The 23143-nt window shown below is 57.7% G+C and overlaps 6 protein-coding genes and 1 pseudogene across 7 annotated transcripts in view; 6 read left to right on the top strand and 1 right to left on the bottom strand.

Annotated features, from left to right (window-relative positions):
- The first annotated feature begins 484 nt into the window (after positions 1–484).
- Positions 485–6154, top strand: LOC139590553 (mas-related G-protein coupled receptor member A1-like). The gene is made up of 2 exons (XM_071428263.1): positions 485–542; positions 4968–6154. Exons 1-2 carry the CDS (start codon positions 537–539, stop codon positions 6057–6059), a joined length of 1098 nt encoding a protein of 365 aa, XP_071284364.1. The 5' UTR covers positions 485–536; the 3' UTR covers positions 6060–6154.
- Positions 537–2539, top strand: LOC139590556 (mas-related G-protein coupled receptor member D-like). The gene has a single exon (XM_071428267.1). It carries the CDS (start codon positions 537–539, stop codon positions 1515–1517), a length of 981 nt encoding a protein of 326 aa, XP_071284368.1. The 3' UTR covers positions 1518–2539.
- On the top strand, positions 2637–10319 carry LOC139590560 (mas-related G-protein coupled receptor member H-like; annotated as a pseudogene).
- Positions 10320–10765: 446 nt separating this feature from the next.
- Positions 10766–12833, top strand: LOC139590559 (proto-oncogene Mas-like). Its single transcript, XM_071428273.1, has 2 exons — positions 10766–11466; positions 11702–12833. The coding sequence occupies exon 2, from the start codon at positions 11813–11815 to the stop codon at positions 12743–12745; it is 933 nt and encodes a 310-aa protein (XP_071284374.1). The 5' UTR covers positions 10766–11466; positions 11702–11812; the 3' UTR covers positions 12746–12833.
- A 1487-nt stretch (positions 12834–14320) lies between these two features.
- On the bottom strand, positions 14321–15444 carry LOC139590563 (mas-related G-protein coupled receptor member H-like). The gene has a single exon (XM_071428276.1). The coding sequence runs from the start codon at positions 15442–15444 to the stop codon at positions 14527–14529; it is 918 nt and encodes a 305-aa protein (XP_071284377.1). The 3' UTR covers positions 14321–14526.
- On the top strand, positions 15414–19154 carry RHOD (ras homolog family member D). Its single transcript, XM_071428288.1, has 5 exons — positions 15414–17420; positions 17888–17975; positions 18171–18280; positions 18368–18502; positions 18580–19154. Exons 1-5 carry the CDS (start codon positions 17292–17294, stop codon positions 18745–18747), a joined length of 630 nt encoding a protein of 209 aa, XP_071284389.1. The 5' UTR covers positions 15414–17291; the 3' UTR covers positions 18748–19154.
- Positions 19155–19966: 812 nt separating this feature from the next.
- KDM2A (lysine demethylase 2A) overlaps positions 19967–23143 on the top strand; it is a 32257-nt gene continuing 29080 nt past the window's right edge. For both annotated transcript variants that reach the window (XM_071428256.1, XM_071428255.1), the window contains exons 1-3: positions 19967–20088; positions 20410–20437; positions 21668–21772. In XM_071428256.1, coding sequence (XP_071284357.1) covers positions 20069–20088; positions 20410–20437; positions 21668–21772 — 153 coding nt within the window. In that variant the 5' untranslated portion in view covers positions 19967–20068. The remainder of the gene's footprint in view (positions 20089–20409; positions 20438–21667; positions 21773–23143) is intronic.

Here is a 23143-nt window from a genome sequence, read left to right as displayed (position 1 = left end):
CATGCATCGACATCCTTCTGGGAGTCATTTGATGGTTTGGAGGATCATTCAGAGGGGTCTCTGGTGGTTGTATTCCCTGAGTGCTGTGGTATAAAAGATGACCTTGCCTGGAACTTTTCCTTTGGCCATGTACTCTTGCTTCTTATTACAGAACTTGCCCAAAAATACTCTGGGCCTCCTTATCTGTTTCCCCACTTGTTCCAGAAACATTTATCATCCTGTGTCCACATCTTTACACCCATCCATCTCTATGCCCAGTTAGTCTTTAAGAAACCTAAGGGGAATTGAAAACATTTATTCTCTCTTATTTATCAATCCCCTGCACACCAGCCCAACCCTCCCACCTCCCTCTCCCACCCCACAATTTCCACCGCCCTCCTCCCCTGCACATCTCACTCTTCCCCACTGAATCCTTCCCACTGCAGGCAGCTGCTGAGGAGCTGCATGGTCCATCCCTGGATTCTCCAAGCACTGACTGCCCATCCACTCTGACCACAGCCAGGGGCCACATCCCACTGCCTGCCCAGCGTCCATCCATGGAGGTGAGCACCGTGTCCCCTCTTTTCACCTCACCAACTGACACACCTGCTCCGTGTGAGATCAATGTCTCCAGCGTGGCCGTGCACTTTGTGACCCTGCTCATCGGCCTCTGTGGGCTGGCTGGGAATGGGACTGTCCCCTGGCTCCTGCACATTAATGCCACCACTTACTTTCTAGCATTCAATCAGGCCAGCATCGACTTCCTCTTCCTCATCATCATGGTCCCCTCCACCCTGCTGTTCATTGTGGAGGAGGTTTCCTGCTCTGCTATAATGCCCCCAATGTATTTCAGCTTGCTTTCCCAGCTGTCGCTGGTCGCCTACAGTATAGGGCTGTACCGGCTGATGTTCACCAGCATCGAGAGGTGCAGGTACATCCTCTGCCTGTTTTTCTGTGGTTGCCAACTTTCTGAGCGCCTGCTGTTGGTGGTGATGAAAATCCTGTTCTGGGCCTTGTTCTTTGTTGTCATCGCTGTCAATCCCACGGTGACTTCCCTGTGCCAGTCACACGAGCAGGAGCAATGCCGGGTGGCTGTCACCTCCATGTACGCCCTCAACCTCTTCCTATTTGCTGCACCCATGGTCATCTCCAGCACAATCCTCTTCATTCATCTCAAGACTGGCTCCCTACTGCAGCAACAGAGGAGGCTTGACATCGTTATCTTCCTCATTGTACTCTTCAGTCTGCCCCTGAGTCTCTGGTTTCTCCTGCAGCAGCTCGGTTACACAGCTGTGCCCTCCCAGGTGGTTTTCCTGCTCACCTGCATCACCAGCAGCATCAAACCCTTCATCTACTTCTTGGTGGGGAGCTGGAAGAGAGACTGGTCCATGAGGAGCTGCTGGAGACACTGCTCCATGGAGAGCTGCAGGAAGCACTCCTCCATGCAGTCCCTAAGGAAGGCGATCAAGAGGGTGTTTGAGGAGCCAAAAGAAAACACTGCCTCTGGAAATGATCCTGTTGTGAACACGGGGGTCTGAGCCTGTTGTTCCCATCCACTGCACTGCTGAAGGACCCTGGGACAGTGGCTGAGAGATTCCTTGAGTCTCCTGATCATTAAATACCCACAGGATCACCCTGCCTGTGCTGGTGCATCCCCAGCCCCTTTCCAGGCTGCTCTGGGCTCTGATCCGTGCTTGTGAGGCCTCAGCCTGGAGGAGCAGCCCCTGGGCTCAGCTCCTGTGGCGCTGATCAGAAACACCCTCTGCTCCCAGGAGCTGCTGCTGTCCAACGACCTCCTGGGCTTTTATCAACAGCCTTGGAAATTACTGGAGTGCCCTGGATGCCACAGCATCCCTGCTCTGCCACTGTCACAGGAAGCTGCCGGCCCCAAGCGTGGCCAGGGTGAAGCATTGCTGGCAGTGACGCCCATCCCTTGGGGCCCTGGGAGCAGCGGCCCCAAAGGAGACCCTTGGAGCTCTCCCGGGCCCAGCAGTGCTGAGCAGGAGCTCCCTGGCACCGGGGCCTCTCCCAGCTGGGATCTCTCCCGTCTGCTGCCCTCGGCTGATCCCCGAACGCCCACGGCTCCTGGGCCCAGCCCCCCAGGGCTCCAGGCCCAGCCCTTGGCACAGGCAGGAGATGCAAAGGGATCCGCAGGGAGCATTTCACTGCCTGCCAGGGCAATTGCTCACAGGGACCTTGCACTGACTCTGCCTGCCTGGCTGGCTCTGTGCACACACGTCTGCATCTGCTCTGGCAAATGTGCCAGAAATGCTGCTCTCCCAGCTCTCTTAGTGCCTGAGACATCTGACTGGGGCAGGCCTGGAAGCAAGGATCAGGCATAAATAAGGTTAAATGCTGCTAAGTGATATTCCTCTGCTGAATGGCTAAGTTTAAGGTGTAACTGAAGTGCTGTTAAGTTGGAATGCTCTAAAGCTTTTAAGCCATTTTCCTTTTAATCCTTACCCATGCTGTCCTTTTGTAATAATCCCTTGAATACACACAAACACACAAATAGGGGTAGCACATTGTTTTGCTTAATATTAAACCTTTTTTTTACTGATTTCCTTGCTGGTGCTTTTGTGCCTTCACAAATTCTTCCTCTGCCCTGGCTTTGGCCTCCCTCAGCAGGCTGGGATGGTGCAGCCCTAAGGGGAGAAGGAGTCCATGCTCCTCAGCACAGCCACCGCCTTCCAGGAGCAGGGTGACATCTGTGTTTGTCACCATGGGCTCCATGGGACATCAACCCTCTCCCTGTGGCTTCTCTGAGGTCTCTGAGCTGGGAGTGTTCTGGGGGTCTCTGAGCCTGGAGAAGAGAAGGCATCAGGGAGCCTTCACCTTGGTGCCGCCATGTTGTTTTCCCTCACATGTCCTCACCTCCCTCTCTTCTCTGACCAGATGAAAAACTGCTGCCATTAGGTACCATTGCCAACAACTTCTCTCAGTTCCAAGATTCTTCCAATATTCCACAGTGCTGAGAGGTTGGTCTTGTCCAGGATTCGCATTGGGAAATCGCTCGCCATGTTTTCACCACCGCCCACATCATGCCTCCAACACCATGCAGGCAGCAGCGGCCGCTGCGGGTGCTGGCTCAATTTAGCACATCTCTTTATGTGGGGTGCTGAGAAGGAGTAGCTGCCACTGCCGCCCCTGCCCTTCTGCCCACAGCACAGCTGGCTAGGGGCAGCCAGGCAGGCAAGGCTTGCCACAGGCCACACCAAGATGGCAGCGGCCACGGCAGGATGGCCCCAGCAGCGGTGCCTCGCCATCCCTGGTAAAAACCGTGTGTGTGCTGCTTTGATATTCTTCTTGAAAATGTCATCACAGAGGCATCACCAACCTCTCTAATTGAGCCAGCAGCATGTCCATCTTCATAGCCATCAGAAACTGCCTCTGTCAGACATGCTGGAAGCTTCCAGCAGCTTCTAACAGGAGCCCCTTTCTGTGGCTCTCCCCTGCTACCAAAAAACCAGGCTGTGCCAAATCAACACAAAGCAACTGTTTGCTGTTCTTCCCTTGGGCAGTGTGAGCCTGCACTTGAATGAAAAATGGGAATTCTTGCCTCAGCCCTGTTTCCTTGGGCCCAGGGCAGGTTTTGGCAATGATCCCAGACCTCTTACCAGCAAGAGAGTTTTTTCTGAGAAGCAGCCTGATGCTCTACCAGCATTGGCAGTGCTGGCACCATTCTGGTGCCACCAGCACCACCAGCATCCCTCTGCTGCTGGAGGGACCATGACCCCTCATGGAAGAGAAATAAGAAATAGTAGAAACCTGTCAGGAGAGGGAAGGCAGTCAGAGAATGGGACATGGTCCAGGGAAGGAGAGTTTCAAATCAGGTGGAAAAGACAACCCATTCCATTCTTCCAGTGGAGTTTTGACAAAACTCACTACCTTTATAGCAAAAAAAAAAAAAACAACCAACCCAACCCAACCAATAGAAGTGAAACTCTAATGCTCTAATGCAGCCAAAGTTGCAATTTCTTACTCCTCCGTGACCCCACAAGTCTTTGGGATACAACTGTGAGATAGGGCACAGAAAGAGCCAGCAGGATGGGAATGGTGAGCTCCTGGAGACCTGGGCACTTTCTCCTTCATGTCCCTGACCTGCCAGGAGCTGCTTTAGGACATGGATCCCAAAGGAGCAAGAGGTACCAGGAAGCGCCGCTGATCTGCACAGAGCCCTTTGCCTGCTGCTGCCCCACAGGGAACAGGTCAGTGGAATGTTTGCCTTCCTCCCTACCCCACCTTCCTCTCCTGCAGCAGCTGCTCTGTTCCTGCCACCCTCTCCCGCTGACCCCAGGGCCCTCCACAGCTCCCCCCTCTCCTGCCCTGTGCATCCCGTCTGTATCTCAGCATCAAAATTGGCTGAAATAATGGGAACAAACAATGGGAAGCATTTGGAAGCAGGAATTCTTTACCTGCACAGCACAAACAGAACAAACTCTTTGATCTCTGTGTAACGAAACTTTACAGCAGGGGTTTTATCCATTATAACCACACATAGACATTTAAAAGTCTTTTTCATCTAGTACATAAAGACCATTTTCCTAGAACTCATTTCTATGCATCCATTTCTTGCTTGGAGTCCTTTGATGCTTCTGGAGGTTCATTGAGAGGGGTCTCTGGTGGTCGTATTCACTCTGATATTAAACGTGACCTTACCTTGAACTTTTCCTTTGGCCATGTGCTCTTGCTTCTTGCAATGGAACTTGCCCCAAAAATACTTCAGGCCTCCTTATCTGTTTCTGCACTGGCTCCAGCCACATTTATCACCCTAGGTGCACATCTTTATGTCCCTTAATCTTTTCGGCCACTTAGGGGCCACTAATCTTTGAGCAACTTCAGGAGTGTTGAAAATATTTATTCTCTCTTATTTATCAATCCCCTGCACACCAGCCCAACCCTCCCACCTCCCTCTCCCACCCCACAATTTCCACCGCCCTCCTCCCCTGCACATCTCACTCTTCCCCACTGAATCCTTCCCACTGCAGGCAGCTGCTGAGGAGCTGCATGGTCCATCCCTGGATTCTCCAAGCACTGACTGCCCATCCACTCTGACCACAGCCAGGGGCCACATCCCACTGCCTGCCCAGCATCCATCCATGGAGGTGAGCACCGTGTCCCCTCTTTTCACCTCACCAACTGACACACCTGCTCCGTGTGAGATCAATGTCACCAACATGGCCATAGACTTTGTGACACTGCTTGTTGGCCTCTGTGGGCTGGCTGGGAATGCAGTTGTTCTCTGGTTCCTGCAAGTTAATGCCACCACCCACTTCATCTCCAAACAGGCCATCATCGACTTCCTCTTCCTCATCTTCATGTTGCCTTCCACCCTGCTCTTCCTTGTGGAGGAAGTGTCCTGCTCTGCTATAATGTCCCTGATGTATTTAAGCTTGCTCTTCCAGCTGTCACTGTTCACCTACATTATAGGGCTGTACCGGCTGATGTTCATCAGCATTCAGAGGTGCAGGTCTGTCCTCTGCCTGGTATTCTGTGGTTTCCAACTGTCTGAGCACTTGTTGTGGGTGTTGATGACTGCACTGTTCTGGGTCCTCCTCTTCATTTTCATCGCTGTCAATCCCACGGTGACTTCCCTGTGCCAGTCACACGAGCAGGAGCAATGCCAGGTGGCTCTCACCTCCATGTACGCCCTCAACCTCTTCCTATTTGCTGTGCCCATGGTCATTTCCAGCACAATCCTCTTCATTCATCTCAAGACTGGCTCCCAGCAGCAGCAGCAACACAAGAGGCTCGACATTGTTATCTTCCTCATTGCCCTCTTCAGTCTGCCCTTCAGTCTCTGGAATTTCCTGCAGCAGCTCGGTTACACGGTTGTGTCCTCCCAGGCAGTTTTCCTACTTGCCTGCATCAATAGCAGCATCAAACCCTTCATCTGTTTCTTGGTGGGGAGCTGGAAGAGAGACTGGTCCATGAGGAGCTGCTGGAGACACTGCTCCATGGAGAGCTGCAGGAAGCACTCCTCCATGCAGTCCCTAAGGAAGGCGATCAAGAGGGTGTTTGAGGAGCCAAAAGAAAACCCTGCCTCTGGAAATGATCCTGTTGTGAACACGGGGGTCTGAGCCTGTTGATCCCTTCTACTGCACTGCTGAAGGACCCTGGGACAGTGGCTGAGAGATTCCTTGAGTCTCCTGATCAATAAATACCCACAGGGTCACCCTGCCTGTGCTGGTGCATCCCCAGCCCCTTTCCAGGCCGCTCTGGGCTCTGATCCGTGCTTGTGAGGCCTCAGCCTGGAGGAGCAGCCCCTGGGCTCAGCTCCTGTGGCGCTGATCAGAAACACCCTCTGCTCCCAGGAGCTGCTGCTGTCCAACGGCCTCCTGGGCTTTTATCAACAGCCTTGGAAATTACTGGAGTGCCCTGGATGCCACAGCATCCCTGCTCTGCCACTGTCACAGGAAGCTGCCGGCCCCAAGCGTGGCCAGGGTGAAGCATTGCTGGCAGTGACGCCCATCCCTTGGGGCCCTGGGAGCAGCGGCCCCAAAGGAGACCCTTGGAGCTCTCCCGGGCCCAGCAGCGCTGAGCAGGAGCTCCCTGGCACCGGGGCCTCTCCCAGCTGGGATCTCTCCCGTCTGCTGCCCTCGGCTGATCCCCGAACGCCCACGGCTCCTGGGCCCAGCCCCCCAGGGCTCCAGGCCCAGCCCTTGGCACAGGCAGGAGATGCAAAGGGATCCGCAGGGAGCATTTCACTGCCTGCCAGGGCAATTGCTCACAGGGACCTTGCACTGACTCTGCCTGCCTGGCTGGCTCTGTGCACACACGTCTGCATCTGCTCTGGCAAATGTGCCAGAAATGCTGCTCTCCCAGCTCTCTTAGTGCCTGAGACATCTGACTGGGGCAGAACTGGAAGCAAGGAACAGGCATGAGATACCATTCCAGCTAAATGCTGTTCATGTCCTTTCTTTGCTAAATTGTGAATTTTTATGTACAAAAGCAGAAATGGCTGGGAGAAGCAGAGACATTGCCCATGGTCCTGGGTTGAGCAGGGCAGGAGCGGGGCTGTCATACGGGAAAAGGCGGACCCAGGGAGGGTCTGGAGGTTCTCAGAGGGGTCCAGAAGGGTCAGAGGGTTCTTGAGGGGTCTGGAGGAGGTAAGGAAGGGTCTGGATGCTGCTGATCCCAAATGTCCCAATTGGAGGGCAGCAGAGCCTGATGGGCAGCGCTTCAAGCTGGGGAGCAGCCACGGATGAGATGGGATGGGATGGGATGGGATGGGATGGGATGGGATGGGATGGGATGGGATGGGATGGGATGGGATGGGATGGGGTGGGGTGGGGTGGGGTGGGGTGGGGTGGGGTGGGATGGGGAGAGGTGTGAAGATCAGAATGGGAGTGATACCAAAATCAGTTGGAATAAACCTTGCAACACAATGGGAAGCATTAGAAAAAGCAGGAATTATTTACCTCTGCAGGACACACAGGAGGATCTCTCCATATTTCTGTTTGGGGTGAGACTTTACAACAGGGGTTTTATCCATCATAACCACACAGAATCATTAAAGTGTCTTTCTTATCTAATACATAAACATCACTTTCCTTGGACTCATTTCCATGCACCCACCTCCTTCTCCAAGTCCTTTTCTGATCCTGGAGGATCATTCACAGGGGTCTCTGGTGGTTGCATTCACTGAGTGCTGACATATTAAAGGTGACCTTGCCTTCAACTTTTCCTTTGGCCATGCAGTGTTGCTTCTTGTTACAGAACTTGCCCCAAAACCACTGCAGGCCTCCAAATCTGTTTCTGCACTGGCTCCAGCCACGTTTATCATCCTGTGTGATCCTGAGGAGCACATTGGAGCTGGGCTTTCCTCCTCCCTCCTGGGTCCTAGAACGCTGCGGCCAGGAGGAGCAGGGACACTGCCGGGGGTCCCTGTTGGAGCAGAGCAGGATCGGGGCTGTTGGGGGTGAAAAGGGGGCCCTGGGGACTGTCTGGGGTGTTGCAGGTGGATTCAGAGGGGTCAGGAGAGGCTCGGAGCGGGTTGGAGGGGGCCTGGATGCCGGCAATCCCAAATCTCCCCACTGGAGGAGAGCGGAGCCTGAAAGGCCATGCTCAGAATGGGGAATGGCTCTGTCTGGGAAACCTGTGGGATGTGATAGGATGGGGTGGGGATGGAGATCAGGGGTGGGGATGGGGATCAGGGGTGGGGATGAGATGGGATAGGATAGGGAGCAGCTGAGCTGTGCTTCCTTGGGACCAGAGCATGTTTTGGCAATGATCATAGAGCCCTTCCTGGAACAGGAGTTGTTTCTGAGAAGCACCCAACTGACTCATCAGACTCATCAGCACTGCTAGCACTGCCAGCATTCCTGTGCCACCAGCATCCCTCTGCTGCTGGAGGGACCATGACCCCAAAGAGAAGGGAAACAGGGAGTGGTAGAAGCCTGTCTGGAGAGGAAAGGCATTTGGAGAGTGGGACATTCTGCAGGAAAGGAATGTTTCTAATCAGCATAAAATTATGAGCCAAAGTGTTTCATTTGGAGCTTTTGACAAAGTCACTTCCTCTGTAGCAAAAAAAAAAAAAAAAAAAAAAAAAAAATCCCCCCAGGATAAATATCTCTAAGGAAGTAGAGCTCTGACATAGCCAAAGTTGCAATTTCTGACTGCTCCATGACTGCACTGAGTCCTGGAGGGCAACAACAGGATTAGGCACAGACAGCAGGTGGTGGGACAGGAGTGGGGAGCTCCTGGCGACCTGGGCACTTTCTCCTTCATGTCCCTGACCTGCCAGGAGCCACTTTAGGACATGGATCCCAAAGGAGCAAGAGGTACCAGGAAGCGCCGCTGATCTGCACAGAGCCCTTTGCCTGCTGCTGCCCCACAGGGAACAGGTCAGTGGAATGTTGGCCTTCCTCCCTACCCCACCTTCCTCTCCTGCAGCAGCTGCTCTGTTCCTGCCACCCTCTCCCGCTGACCCCAGGGCCCTCCCCAGGTCCCCCCTCCCCTGCCCTGTGCTTTGCGTCTGCATCCCCTGACAAACAGCCCAACCCTCCCACCTCCCTCTCCCACCCCACAATTCCCACTGCCCTCCTCCCCTGCACATCTCACCCCTCCCCACTGAATCCTTCCCACTGCAGGCAGCTGCTGAGGAGCCACATGGTCCATCCCTGGATTCTCCAAGCACTGACTGCCCATCCACTCTGACCACAGCCAGGGGCCACATCCCACTGCCTGCCCAGCGTCCATCCATGGAGGTGACCACCGTGTCCCCATCTCCTGCCTCACCCACTGAAGGAGATAATACACGTGGGATTGATATCACTGATGTGGTCATTGGCCTCTGTGGGCTGGCTGGGAACGGGGCTCTCCTCTCCTCAGCTTCTGCAGGAACCCTATCACAGTCCATATCTTCCATTCGGCTGTCGCCGACTTCATCTTCCTGCTCTTTGTGGCCACCTCCCTCCTGCTCCACCTCCTGGAGGAAGTTTCCTGCTACACTCTTACACTCCGGGAGTACCTGAGGTTGTTTTTCCAGCTCTCGCTGTTCTCTTACACCACGGGGCTCTACCTGCTGACAGCCATCAGCATCGAGAGGTGCACATCCGTCCTCTCCCCACTCTGGTACCGCTGCCACCGTCCCCGGCATCTATCAAGGTTCATGACTGTCCTTCTCTGGGCCCTCCCCTTTGTTACAGTGGTTATCCTGTGCCTGTCACTGAAGCCCCAGCACTGCCAGGTGTCTCTCATCTCCATGAATGCCCTCAACCTCCTGCTCTTTGCTCCAGCCATGCTCATTTCCAGCACAATTCATTAAGGTCAAGTGTATCTCCCAGCAGCAGCAACCCAAGAGACTCGACATCTTTATCCTCCTCACTGTGCTCTTCATCCTCCCCTTCACTCTCCCACTGGAGACTCCCTCTGGACTTTACTGCATCAGTTTGGCTACACCATGGTGTCACCCCAAGAGGTTTTCCTGCTTGCCTGCATCCACAGCACCATCAATCCCTTCATCTGCTTCTTGGTGGGGAGCTGCAGGAGGCCCTGCTCCATGGAGGGTTGCAGGAGGCCCTGCTCCATGGGGTCCCTAAGGAAGGCCCTCCTGAGAGTCTTTGGGGACACAGAAGAAGACACTGCCTGCAGCAATGATCCCGTCATGGACATTGTGCTCTGAGCCTTTTGATTCCTGCCACTGCACTGCTGAATAACCCCACCACAGCAGCTGAGAGATTCCTTGAGTGACCTGATTCATAAATATCCACAGTATCATCCCTCCCTCTGCTGGTGCATCCTCACCCTCTTTCCAGTCCACACTGAGATCTCAGAAATGCTCCTGGCCAATGAATTCCGTTGTGCTGATGCTTAATATTAAAGCCGGTTTTTACAGAGTCCTTTGGTGGTGACTTTTTCAGCGATCTCAAACACTCTTTTGGAGCACTCTCGCGGTCTAATCCTGCAGCAGAAGGGAGCATCGGCATGTGGGAGGGATGCTCTGAGGGGAGCACACGGGAGCAGGGCTTTCCTCCTCCCTCCCAGGTCCTAGAAGTCCACGACCAGGAGGGGCAGAGACACTGCCGGGAGTGCCGGGTGGAGCGGGGCAGGAGCGGGGCTGTCGGTGCCCGGCGGGGGCTGGTCTGGGGTGTCCGAGGAGATGAGGAAGGGTCAGGAAGGCTCAGGAGAGGGTCGCAGGGCTCGGAGGCTGCCTGGCTGCTGGCGATCCCAAATCTGGCCACTGGAGGGCAGCAGAGCCCGACGGGCCGCGCTCGGAGCAGGGAGAGGCCGCCGGCCCGGAAAGCTGCGGGGTGGGAGAGGATGGGGAGAGGATGGGGCGGAGAGCGAGATGGGGAGCAGGGGTGAGGATGGGATGGGGACAGGGCGAGGGAGCTCAGCTGAGCGTCCTTTGGCCCTCTGGAGAGGTTTTGGCAATGATCCTGGAGCTCTTCCCAGAATGCGAAATGCTTCTGACAAGCACCCAGCTGCTTCATCATCAGCACTGCCGGCACTGCCGGCATTCCAGCGCCACCAGCATCACCAGCATCCCTCTGCTCCTGGACGGACAGTGACCCCATAGTGAAGGGAAATGAGGAATGGTAGAAGCCTGTCGGGAGAGTGGAGGCACTTGGAGAAAGGGACATTCTTCAGGGAAGGAATGTTTCTAATCAGGAGGAAATGATGAGCCAATTGCAAAATTCTGTTTGTGGAGTGTCTGGCAAAAGCCATTTCCTTACTGGACAAAAACCAAAAAAAAAAAAAGATAAATGACTCAGTAGAAGTGGAGCTCTGACGAAGCCAAAGATGCAATTTCCGACTCCCCCGTGATTCCACCAAGCCTTGGGGAGCAACACCGGGAAAAGGCACAGAGAGGAGCCAGCAGGACAGGAGTGGGGAGCTCCTGTGACCTGGGCACTTTCTCCTTCATGTCCCTGACCTGCCAGGAGCCGCTTTAGGACATGGATCCCAAAGGAGCAAGAGGTACCAGGAAGCGCCGCTGATCTGCACAGAGCCCTTTGCCTGCTGCTGCCCCCCAGGGAACAGGTCAGTGGAATGTTTGCCTTCCTCCCTACCCCACCTTCTTCTCCTGCAGCAGCTGCTCTGTTCCTGCCACCCTCTCCTGGTGACCCCAGGGCCCTCCCCAGCTCCCCCCTCCTCTGCCCTGCACTTCCCTTCTGCATCTCCTGGTGAACATCCCAACCCTTTCCCAATCCACAATTTCCACCACCCTTCTCCCCTGCACATCTCACTCCTCCCCACTGAATCCTTCCCACTGCAGGGAGCTGCTGAGGAGCCGCATGGTCCATCCCTGGATTCTCCAAGCACTGACTGCCCATCCACTCTGACCACAGCCAGGGGCCACATCCCACTGCCTGCCCAGCGTCCATCCATGGAGGTGACCACCGTGTCCCCATCTCCTGCCTCACCCACTGAAGGGGACGATCTCTGTGACATTGATGTCACTCATGGGGCCATAGACAGTGTGACCCTGCTCATCTGCCTCTGTGGGCTGGCTGGGAACGGGGCTGTGCTCTGCCTCCTCCAGAGGACCCCCACCACCTGTTACATCATCAACCTGGCCTTCGCCAACTTCTCCTTCCTCCACTTCGCGGTCCCCTCCACTCTGCTCTATCTGCTGGAGGAATTGTCCTGCTCCACAGTCGTGCCCCTGGTGTTCATGAGGGCACTTTTCCCACTCCTGCTTTTCTCCTACAACCTGGGGCTGTACCTGCTGACAGCCATCAGCATTGACAGGTGCACATCTATCCTCTGTCCACTCTGGTACCGCTGCTGCCGTCCCCAGCGCCTCTCATGGGTGGTGTGTGCCCTGCTCTGGGCCCTCTCCATCACTGTCATCGTCACAATGACTGCCCTGTGCCTGTCACGAGAGCATGACCACTGCCAGGTGTCTCTCATCACCATGTACGCCATCAACCTCTTCGTCTTTGCCCCAGCCATGGTCATTTCCAGCATAATCCTCCTCATTAAGGTCAAGTATGGCTCCCAGCAACAGCAACCCAAGAGACTCGGCATTGTTATTTGCCTCGTTGTGCTCTTCTGCCTCCTCTTTGCTCTTCCCCTCAGCCTCTTCAATTTCCTGCAGCAGCTCGGCTACACCGTTGTGCCCTCCCAGGTGGCTTTTCTGCTCGCCTGCATCCAGAGCAGCATCAACCCTTTCATCTACTTCTTGGCAGGGAGGTGCTGGAGGCCCTGCTCTGTGAGGTCCCTCCAGCTCTCCCTCCAGAGGGTCTTTGAGCAGCCAGAAGAAAACACTGCCCACAGCGATGATCCTGCCATGGACACAGCCTTTCCAGCCTGTTGATCCCTTCCACTGCTCTGCTGTAGGACCTTGGCAGAGTGGCTGAGGATTTCCTTGAGTCACCTGATTAATAAATATCCATGGGATCCCCCTCCCTGTGGTGCTGTAATCCTGCAGGAGAAGGGAGCAGGGGGGCATTGCCAAGGGCCATGTGGGGGAGTGATCTGCACAGAGCACATTGGAGCATGGCTATGCTCCTCTCTCAGGGGTCCTGGAGCACTGTTCCCCAAATGGATCCTTCCCAACATGGCTGTGATCCCAAAATTCCCCCTGGCACCTGGTTCCTGCATCCCACTGAAGTCTGATACCAATAAACAGCACCATGAACCCTGAGCTGCCTTTGCCCTCTCTGCCAGCGCTTCCTGGCTTCCTCTGGCTGCTGCTGCCAGCCTGGAATGTGGCTGGAGGGAGGGAACACAGCCATGGCGTGTGCTCCCTGGAGCAACCATGATCCCCAGAGCTGGGCTGGCACAGACACGATGGCCCAGGGGCTCAGCATTCCCCACCCCAAGTGCTCTGTCAGTGTCACAGCAGAGATCTCCCCAGAGATCTTTACTTTTCAATTTTGTCAGCCAGGAGCAAAGGTGTCTCTGCCTTCAGAAATTCTTCCTCTCCACTGCCTGCAGCTGCTCCCTCAGCAGGCTCAGGTGGTGCAGCTCCAAGGGGAGAAGGAGTCCGTGCTCCTCAGCACAGCCACCCCCTTCCAGGAGCAGGGTGACACCTGTGCTTGTCACCATGGGCTCCACGGGGAATCACCCCCCTCCCTGGGGCTTCCCTGAGGTCACCAGCCCCACCACACCCCACACCTTCTCTCCAGCCCCACCACACCCCACACCTTCTCTCCAGCCCCACCACACCCCACACCTTCCCACCACATCTTCCCAGCAGCTCCATCATGTCCCAGCCCTCCCACACCACCCTCCCATCCCACTTCCCATGCAGCCCACCCACCTCCCGTCCTTCCCATCCCTCCCAGCCCCGTGCCTGAGGCTCCAGACCCTCCCCACGGGCTGCTCACCCCAGGCTGCCTCACACGGTTTTTAGGGACTGTTTCTGTGGGACATTCCCCTCCCCAGCTTCACCCGCCGTGTCCCGCCCCCCAGCCTCCCAGGAGAGGGACCAGAGGCGACAGTGGGATGGATCCATCAGCGTTTATTGGGGCAGAGGAGCGTGGAATGGCCAGGAGTGGACACACAGCCGGGGTTCCCGGGCGGAGCGGGGCTGTCAGGGGGGAAGGCGGCCCTAGCGGGGAATATGGGATATGAGAGGGGATCGGGAAGGGTCCGGATGCCGGCAATCCCAAATAATTCCACAGGAGGGCAGCAGAGCCCGACGGATCGCGCTCGGAGCGGACGCCAGCTGGGAAACCGGCGGGATAGCATGGCACGGCACGGCCTGGCATGGCACGGCATGGCACGGCATGGGATAGGTACAGGCAACAGGGAAGGGGAGCCGAGATGAGGATAGTTTGGGGATAGGACTGGGGTGGGAATGCAGATAGGATGGGGATGCAATGATAGGTAGGGATAGGGATAGGAATAGGGATAGGGATAGGGATAGGGATAGGGATAGGGATAGGGATAGGGACAAGGACAGGGATAGAGATAGACACAACAACACAACAACATGGATCAGTGGGATGGGAAAAGGGATGGAAAAGCTGTGGGATGCATCCTGACTCACAGCTGCAGGAAGATGACCTGCAGGCCTGGCTGGGAGCAAGCGTGGGCAGCTGAGCATGAAGACAGCGTGGGCAGCAAGGCTGGTGGGACCACAATGGCCTCTCAGCTGGACACTGTGGTGATCCCTGTCTCCTCAAAGACCCTCCGGAAGGCAACCTGGAGGGACACGACGGAGCAGTGCCTCCAGCAGCTGCCCACCAAGAAGTAGATGAAGGGGTTGATGCTGCTGTTGATGCAGGCGAGCAGGAAAACCACCTGGGAGGACACAACACTGGGGCTGAGCTGCTGCAGGAAATTGGAGAGGCTGAGGGGCACTCCAAAGATGAGGAAGAAGAGCACAGTGAGGAAGATAACGACATAGAGCCTCTTAGGCTGACGTCTCTTGGAGCCACACTGGACCTTGATGAAGAGGATCACGTTGGAGATGACCATGGGTGGAGCAAAGATGAGGAAGCTGAGGGCGTACATGGAGATGAGAGCCACCCGGCAGTGCTCGTGCTCGTGTGACAGGCACAGGAAGGTCACCACGACCATGACAGTGATGGAAAGGGCCCAGAGCAGGGCACACACCACCCATGAGAGGCGCTGGGGACGGTGGCAGCGGTACCAGAGGGGGAAGAGAATTGAGCCACACCTCTCGATGCTGATGGCCGTCAGCAGGTACAGCCCCATGTTGTAGGAGAACAGCGACAGCAGGAGAAGGGACCTCAGGTACTTCAGGGACACAACAGTGGAGCAGGACAATTCCTCCAGCAGGTAGAGCAGGGAGGAGGGGATCATGAAGAGGAGGAAGGTGAAGTCGGCGACGGCCAGGTTGAGGATGTAGACGGTGATGGGGTTCCTGCGGATGTGGAATCCCAGGAGCCAGAGCACAGCCCCGTTCCCAGCCAGCCCACAGAGGCAGATGAGCAGAGTGACACCGTTTACAGCCACATCAGTGACATTGATCCCGCAGGAATCATCTCCTTCAGTGTCCATCAGGGGAGGTGAGGCAGGTGGGGACGTCTGGTTCAGCTCCATGGTGGGAGGTGGGATGTGGTCCCCAGCTGTGGTCAGAGCAGAGGGGGGTTAGTGGGACCCCAGGGGATGTGAAGGGAGGGGGATCCCAGTGAGGTGGCACAACAGGGCTGGGGACAGGGAGGCCGTGGGATGGCTGGGAATGAGGTGAGGGCAGAGGGAGGGTTGGATCAATCCAGTTATCCCGACTGAGGACAACCATGGGAGCGGTGAGAGGGGCTTTGGGGACATCCAGGGAGAAACAAGCAGTGCCCAGGGCTGGACTCTGGTCCCGATCCCCTACCTTTCCTTGGGCCCGACCTGTTGGTGTGTCCGAGCAGGGCACGCTCCCTCCCTCCGGTGCTCCTCGCCACAGTCTTCTCCAATGAGGAAAACAGCGGTCTCCACGTCCTCAGAAGCTCCAAGCAGCCTGTTTGTCCCCAAATAAAGCTGCTTTTTGGGGCGTTTCTGCACAATCACGGGTCAGACACTGAGAGCACTGGGCAGTTGCACACAGGCTGCCTCTTCTCCCATCAAAATTCTGTTGGTCTTGCGGGAAAGGAAATGTTTTGTCCGAGCAAATACCCCAGAGGACGAACACTGCAGCAGTTGCATCTCGCTGTGAAAGAATCTTGATGCTTTTAGGATTCAACCTGATATCTCATTAGACTGGTAATTGCCACCTTCCTAATTGTTTGATAGTGCTCCAGCCTCCCCTCCCCATCCTGCCCCTATGCTGGCATCCTTCTGAGATTGTTCATTACCGCGTGCATTTGCCTCCCAGTGTGAGAATCTCTCTCCACCGACTTCATCCTGCTCCAGGCCTGGGTGAGAATTTGGAATTTGTTGTCTGAGCCATCATTCTGGATTCGCTTCAATTGGTCTGGGGGCTCCAGAGCCCTCCTGGACAGGCTGGTACTCACTGAGAGAACCTGGAGAGACTGGTGGCAAAGATCTCCCCAAAGACCTTTAATTTTTAATTTTGATTTTGGTGGCAGATGGGGGGGCGGCAGGGGACAGCACACACGACCCCACATCCCTCCCTGCAACCCTACACAAGAAGCACCCATTCACCTCCACCAAAGTTTTGGGGTGGCAGAAGAGGGGAGGGGAGAGGCTCTTGGGCACATCCAAACAGGGGCACGGGGGACATCACTGCTGGAATTGCGTGTCCCGGAGCAAAGCGGGGTGTCACAGCCTGTCCCACCCACGTTGGAATCACTAGGAAAAAACAGGAGCTGGGTGGCTGCCCCCTCACCCAGGCGCTGCTGACAGAGAGTCCGGCAGGGCCGGGCTCAGCATGGCACAGCACGGGTGTGACAGCCGGGCTGGCGGTGGCAGCGGGGCCAGGGCAGTGAGTCACCCCCCCGTGCCTCGCTCCACCCCTGGACTTTGCCTCCCGCGGATGCTCAGGGCAATAAACCCCAGGCTCGGAGGCGGGAATGGGGCGCCGGGGAGGGTACCGGGGTCCCACCCCTGGGGGCTGCGCTGCGCAGGGGGATCTGCACGAGCGGGATCGGGATGGGGAGCGGGATCGGGAGCGGGATCAGGGGATGATGGAGTGTGCCTGAGGCGGCGGGCAGGAGTGCGAGGCAGTGTCACACAGGCAGGCAGGACACGCAGGTGGCAGTGTGACGCTTGTGCGCCGCGCGGACCTGCCGGGACAAGAAAGGTCACCTGTGCGCCAGGACACCTGTGCGTGTGTCCCGGCCACTGTCACCGCCGCGGCCACAGCCCCGGGCGGGCGGGCGGGCCGCCCGGCGGGCGGGTGACAGCCGCACCCTGGAGCGGGCGGGCGCTTCCCGCCTCCCTGTCCCCATCCCTGTCCCCGCCGAGGCCACTCCGGCTCCGTGGCCCCAGCGGACACCCCCATGCAGCGGGAGCGAGGGGAGCAGAGCCCAGGAGCCCCCGAAACCGAGGTCAAGGCTGTCATCGTGGGGGATGGCGGCTGCGGGAAGACGTCGCTGCTGGTGGCCTTCGCCAAAGGGGACTTCCCCAAGGTACCGGGATGCCTGTCCCCTGGTGGGTGGGGGACTGTCCCCGTGCCTGCGGGAGCGGTGGCGGGCAAAGGGCGGTGGGACGGACACGGTGGCAGCAGCGGGGCCCTTTGAAGCGGGACAGGGGGACAGGGGGTGGCCTGACTGATGGGGGTCTGTGACGCCTCTGCCTTGGAGTCACGGGGGGAAGCAGGGTTTGTCCCTCAGTGAGAGCACATAAGGGACTCAGGGAGAGCAGGGAAGGGGGGCAGCCACAGAGACGCCAGAACCCCTGTCCTGAATCCCCAGGTCCCTCTAGGGCATCCATGGGGATGGGGGACAAGGGTGGTTCCTATGCCACTGCCCCAGGGAGGAAGCACCATTTCCCACTCCCTGTTTCCCTGCCTGTGCTCTGTTCTGTCCCCACTGGGGTACCCTCTGTCGCTGCCTCCCACAGCCGCCTGTGTGACCTGTGTCCTGTCCCCTGCCAGGTCTATGTCCCCACCGTGTTCGAGAAGTACACAGCGTCCCTCCAGGTTGCCGGCAAGCCTGTGAAGATCCACCTGTGGGACACAGCAGGTGGGACAGCAGGGGACAGCCCGGGCTGTTGTGCCCCCCACTCTCCCACCCGGGCGTTTTGGGCTGTCCCACACATGTGGTCATGCTTTGGAGGGCAGTCCCCCCCATGACCATGGCAGAGGGGGGGTTGACCCACAGCCATCCCCACAGATGTCACTTTCACGGTGTGTCATGGTTTCCTTCTCCACCCGGCAGGACAGGAAGACTATGACAGGCTTCGCCCTCTGTCCTACTCAGATGCCAACGTTGTCCTCATGTGCTTTGATGTCACCGACTCCAACAGCTTTGACAACATCCTAACAAAGGTAACGCAGCCCCGGGGCTGCTGCCTGTCCCCTGTCCCCATCCCTTGGTGGCAGGTGCCCATCCCAGGGTGACGTGTCCCCTCGCAGTGGTACCCGGAGGTGAACCACTTCTGCAAGGGGGTCCCGGTGCTGCTGGTGGGCTGCAAGACGGACCTGCGGCAGGACCAGGAGGTGCTGCAGAAGCTGAAGGACGGACGGATAGAGCCCGTCTCCCGCCAGCAGGTGGGTGTCACCTCCCGGTGGCACGGCACAGGACAGCGGGGTCCTGGGGAGGTGTGACTGTGTGTGTGTCCCCGCAGGGAGAGGCCATGGCCCGGCAGGTCCGCGCCGTGTCCTACATGGAGTGCTCGGCCAGGTACCAGGATAACGTCGGGAACATCTTCGTGACAGCCTGCAGTGCCGCCATCAGTGCCGCCCGCCGGCGACAGCGCAAGGCGGGACCCAGGAGGGTCTGCTCCATCCTCTGAGCCCCCCGGCTCGGCACAGCCCCCTCGGACAGCCACCGCTGTCCCCGAGCTCCAACCGCATCGCGGCTGCTGCCACACCTCTGCCTCCGCCACCGGAGTGCCGCTGCTGCCACCCTCCCGGCCCGGGGCTGGCACCGCCGGTCACCACGGGGTGACAGCAGGAAAGCATTCCTGGCATGAACTGTCACGCCTGCATCCCAGAGTTCCTTTCCCGCTGGGGATGCCAGCATCCTGTCCCTGTCCCGCCAGGAATCCATCCCAGCGTCCTGTGCCAGCACCCCCTGCCAGCCAGGCTCTGGGGACACAGAACTGATTTGGGGCTGCCCTTCCCGCTGGCAGGCCAGCGCCGGAGGGTGACAGGCATGACTGCAGGGCCATCTTCTGCCATTAAAGTGACACAAAAATCATGGCGTGAACCGTCCCTGGGGCAGGAGCAGCCCCTGCATGGCCTGGGGGCCTCGGGGACTCCGGGTGGGTGTTGGGGACATGGTGTGGGTGCTGGGGACATGATGTGGGTATTGGGGACATGGGTGTGGGGGGGTGTTTGGGACATGGTGTGGATGTCAGGGACATGGTGTGGGTGTTAGGGTCCTGCCACGGGCGCAGAGTGGATGAGAGACCAGTGGATGAGAGGGATGGGGTCACCGGCTGATTTTGGGTTGAGGTGCGTGTGAGCATGTGTCCAGGTGTGTCCAGGTGTGTGCTGCACATACAGATCTATAACCATATGTATAATTATATATTTTTTTTTTTATATATGTACTGCTATATAATGTATAACTAACTATATAATTAATGTATAGTCATCCATATCACTATATTTATTTTATATATCACTGCATATAGTTAGGCTATAGCTATCTGTATAACTATGTATAGTTTATAAAACACTGTTTATAGTGTATAACTAAGGAGCTGCACTAGTTGCCTAGGTGGATGCAGGTACCTGCCGGTGTCTCTGCATTCAGACCCCCATACAGGCGTGCAGAGCCGTGCGGGCGGCCGCGAAGCCCGCGGGGACAGCGAGGGACCTCACGGCGGGGTGTTTTGGGCCACGAACCCCCAAAATCCCGCCGAGGTTCCCCCTCTCCTGCCCCCCGCGCCAGGGGCGTGGCCACGCGGTGGAGGGGGCGCGGTCACACGAGGGGGCGTGGTCTGTGCGGGAGTGGGCGGGTCTGGGGCCGAGACGCGCGCGCGCGGGGCGGGGCGGGGCGGGGCCGGGCTGGGCAGTGCACGGCGCACGCGCGGGTCGCGGGGGGGCCCGTGCGCGCGGCGCGTGCGCGTGGCGTCGGTGTGTATGTGAGGCTCTGACGGGTTCAAAATGGCGGCGGCGGCTCCTGTGTGAGGAGGGGGAACCGCGTCCCGGCCGGGGGGCGGCGGCGCCGGGGGGGCACCGCGCGGGCGGGACGGGGCGGGCGGCGCCGGCGGAGCCCCGGCACTCGGCGGCGGGAGGGGTGCGGTGGTGGTGGAGGCGGCGGCGGCGGTGGCGGCGGGGGGACGCGGGCCGCGGCGGCGGGGGGCGGCCGGCGGGGCTGTCAGCGCCCGCTGCCCGCGCCGGGAGCGGCGAGGCCGGGGGCGCGGCGGGGCCGGGGCGCGATCGCTGCTGACCGGGGGGTTCCTCCTCCTCCGTCTGTTCTGTTCCCCCCCCCGTGCCGGCGGTAGAAGAGGACAAAGGCGCAGGAGAGACCTGGTGAGCACCGCGGGGTCACCGGCGACCCCCGAGTTTGTGCGGGGCCCCGGAGCGCGGCCGGGCGGGAGCGGGCGCGGGCGGCTCTCCCCTTGCCGGGCCCCGGGAGGCCGCGTCGGGAAGTTGAGGAGGGGGCGGCGGGTGCCGGCTGACAGCTCCCCGGGGACCGTCCCTCCCTCTCTCCCTCCCGCCTCCCGTCCTGCCCCGGCGGGGGCGGGCTGGGGTGGCCCGGCGGGCCGGGGGTGGCCCCTTCCCCCGCGGCGGGGCCGGCGTGCTGAGCTCCGCTTGTCCGGTTGTTTATAAACAGAGTTCAGCAAGTGTGGGGAAACTGACTCCCTCGGCCGGGGCGGGAGTGCTGTGCCGTGGTTCCAAGGGAGGCAGGGGTGGGGAAGGTGCTGGCGGGACTGGGAGCGCTCGGCTGTCGAACCCGGGGGTCGGGGAGGAGCAGGATGGAGCGAGTTCTCCCTGCGTGGTCTAGTGGTTCTCTAACACTGCGAGGGGGATGGCGGATCCCCTTCCTCGATGCTGTTCCCCTATTCTCCTCCCCGAAGGTCTGACTTAGGCATAGTCCTGGGGATTAAGAGTCGTGCCATACCCAGGCTTTGGTTGGTTTCTGTCCCTTTAAAAAAAAAAAGTGTAGGTGCCATCTGACGCCCTGGGAGGTTTTCCCAGGTTGGTGTGTGGTGTCAGAAGGTGGCACATTTGGAGAGCTCAGCATTTAGGTCTCCTCCAGCCAGGAGTTAGATCCCTAACTGCTCCCCTGCTTGGGTGCTGTATGTAGGAGAGATCCCATATGCCTTTCCTGCTCACGGGACATATCCTGTACCACTGTAGTTTCTCCCAGGTGCTACGGTACAGGATATCCCTGTGATTGTGGCCAGTGATTGTGTTGTTTGCAAAAGTTGGCTCTCCAGTGTTTAATTTTGGAGAAGCCAGGGTTTGACAGCACCTTCCCTGGTTTTTATCCCACTGTGGGCCAGAGGAGCTGCTGGTGGTAGTGTGGAGCCAGGGTGGGAGACCTGCAGCTCCTGTTGTGTTACAGAAGAGCTGGTGAAGTCATTTACCCTGACATTTATTCTAAGTTAAAATAGGAGCCTTAGAGGTTGGCGTGGGCTCATCCACTGGGTTCTCTCAGCCCCCAGGGCGGGGTGGGGTTGGCCCCAAGAGGAGAAGGGAAGTGAGGGGTGTGGGTGTCCCTGTGCCCTTTTTCACTGTTTGCCTCTGGCTTCCAAGGAGGAAGAGGACGACGACAGCAGTCCTGGCGTGTCCTTCTCGCTCTCCTCCGAAGAGTCGGAGATGGAGCCCGAGGAAGAACGGATCCGATACAGCCAGAGACTGGTCAGTAGTGCCCTTGGGACAATCCTGTTCCAGGCTTGGTTCTCTTGCAGCTGGAGAGGGGAAAGGCTTTTCCTGGCAGCGGGGTTGAAGCACCCAAACAGGCTGGTGGTGGATGGATGCAGCCTGCACAGAGGTGTGGGCTTGGCTTTGGTGGCTTTGTGGGTCCTTTTGTGTCACCGAGTTTGTCCTATTGAAGGGAATTTGGCTGCTGAGCTCTGGAAAGGGGGGTTGGAGGCTGAAGCTGGGGAAGGAGCTTTGGGATAGGAACATGAAACTGGTGTCAGTGTAGTTTCTGTCTCAACAGGTTTTTTTCTGTGTGTTTGTGACACAGCAGAGGACCTGAAACACTGTGTGTTACCAATCTTGATTTGAGTGGCTGTGAAAGCTGAGGGAACCAGCTCCAGCTTCAAGCTCCAGTTTTCCTGTGCCTCTGTCCCTTCCCAATGTTTTCTTCTGAAGGGAGCTGTTCCAGCATTCAGGTCCCAGTCAGGCCCTGTCAGGAGCTCTGGTGTTCGTGCTGGGACTGCCTGAATCCAATGATCTGGGAATTGGGCTGTAACTGGGAACAGCCTGGGAGCAACTGCTCTTAGAGTCTGAGGTGATATTCCCAGAGAGGGAGGGAAGCTGCTGTGTCTCCCACGCTGTTTTGAGGCAGTTGCAAGCCCCCAGGGAGGGCAAGTGGCAGCTCTGTTGTGGAGTCCCTCCCTGAGTCACTGCAGTACCCTCACCTTCAAGGTGCTGCCCATAAAGGTGAATCTTTATCCTTTAATTCTCTGGAATCATTTGGTGTGAGGCTGCGTGGTTCTTGGCATTAAGCTCTGTCCTCAAGATGAGCAGTTCTGGGTGCTGGGGAGTTCCCCAGTGCTTTGGGGGATGTTTTAATTTGGCATCAGTGCAGTCCCACCTCCTCCCTCATTTATTCCCACAGCTGTGCAGGATGCAGCTCAAGGTGCTGGTTTGCCTGGGGAGGGATCCAGGACTAACCCAAAACATCTGGATAAAGATGTGGCAGGTGAAGGGGGCTATCAGCCAGGAACTTGTCAGTTGAAAAATGCTTATCATCTCTCAAATGAAAATCAGGAGGAGTTGGTGTCCTGGTGCAGGTGGGCCATGCTCCAGCAGAATGTGCTAAGCTGGATAAATGCCTGCAGGCTGATGAGCTCCGTGCTTAAGGGGTTTGGGAAGGCACATGGGCAGCAGGGTGAGGCTCACCTGGACTTGTGTGGCCTCGTGTGCTGTCTGTGCTGGCCTGAGGCCCAGGGAGGAGGCATGACCCCTGTGTGGTGGGTGAGGCTTAACTCCTACCTCCTGCCATGCTTTTCCTGGAAACTTCCAGCTCATTATGTGCTCCTGCTGTGTCAGTGACACTCT

The sequence above is a fragment of the Agelaius tricolor genome, unplaced genomic scaffold (genome assembly GCF_023055355.1).
Source record: "Agelaius tricolor isolate 1412-34295 unplaced genomic scaffold, bAgeTri1.0.p SCAF_5, whole genome shotgun sequence".
In the NCBI taxonomy this organism is placed as follows: domain Eukaryota; kingdom Metazoa; phylum Chordata; class Aves; order Passeriformes; family Icteridae; genus Agelaius; species Agelaius tricolor.
Note: the sequence above shows the minus strand (reverse complement) of the source record. Positions and strands in the feature narration are given on the sequence as shown.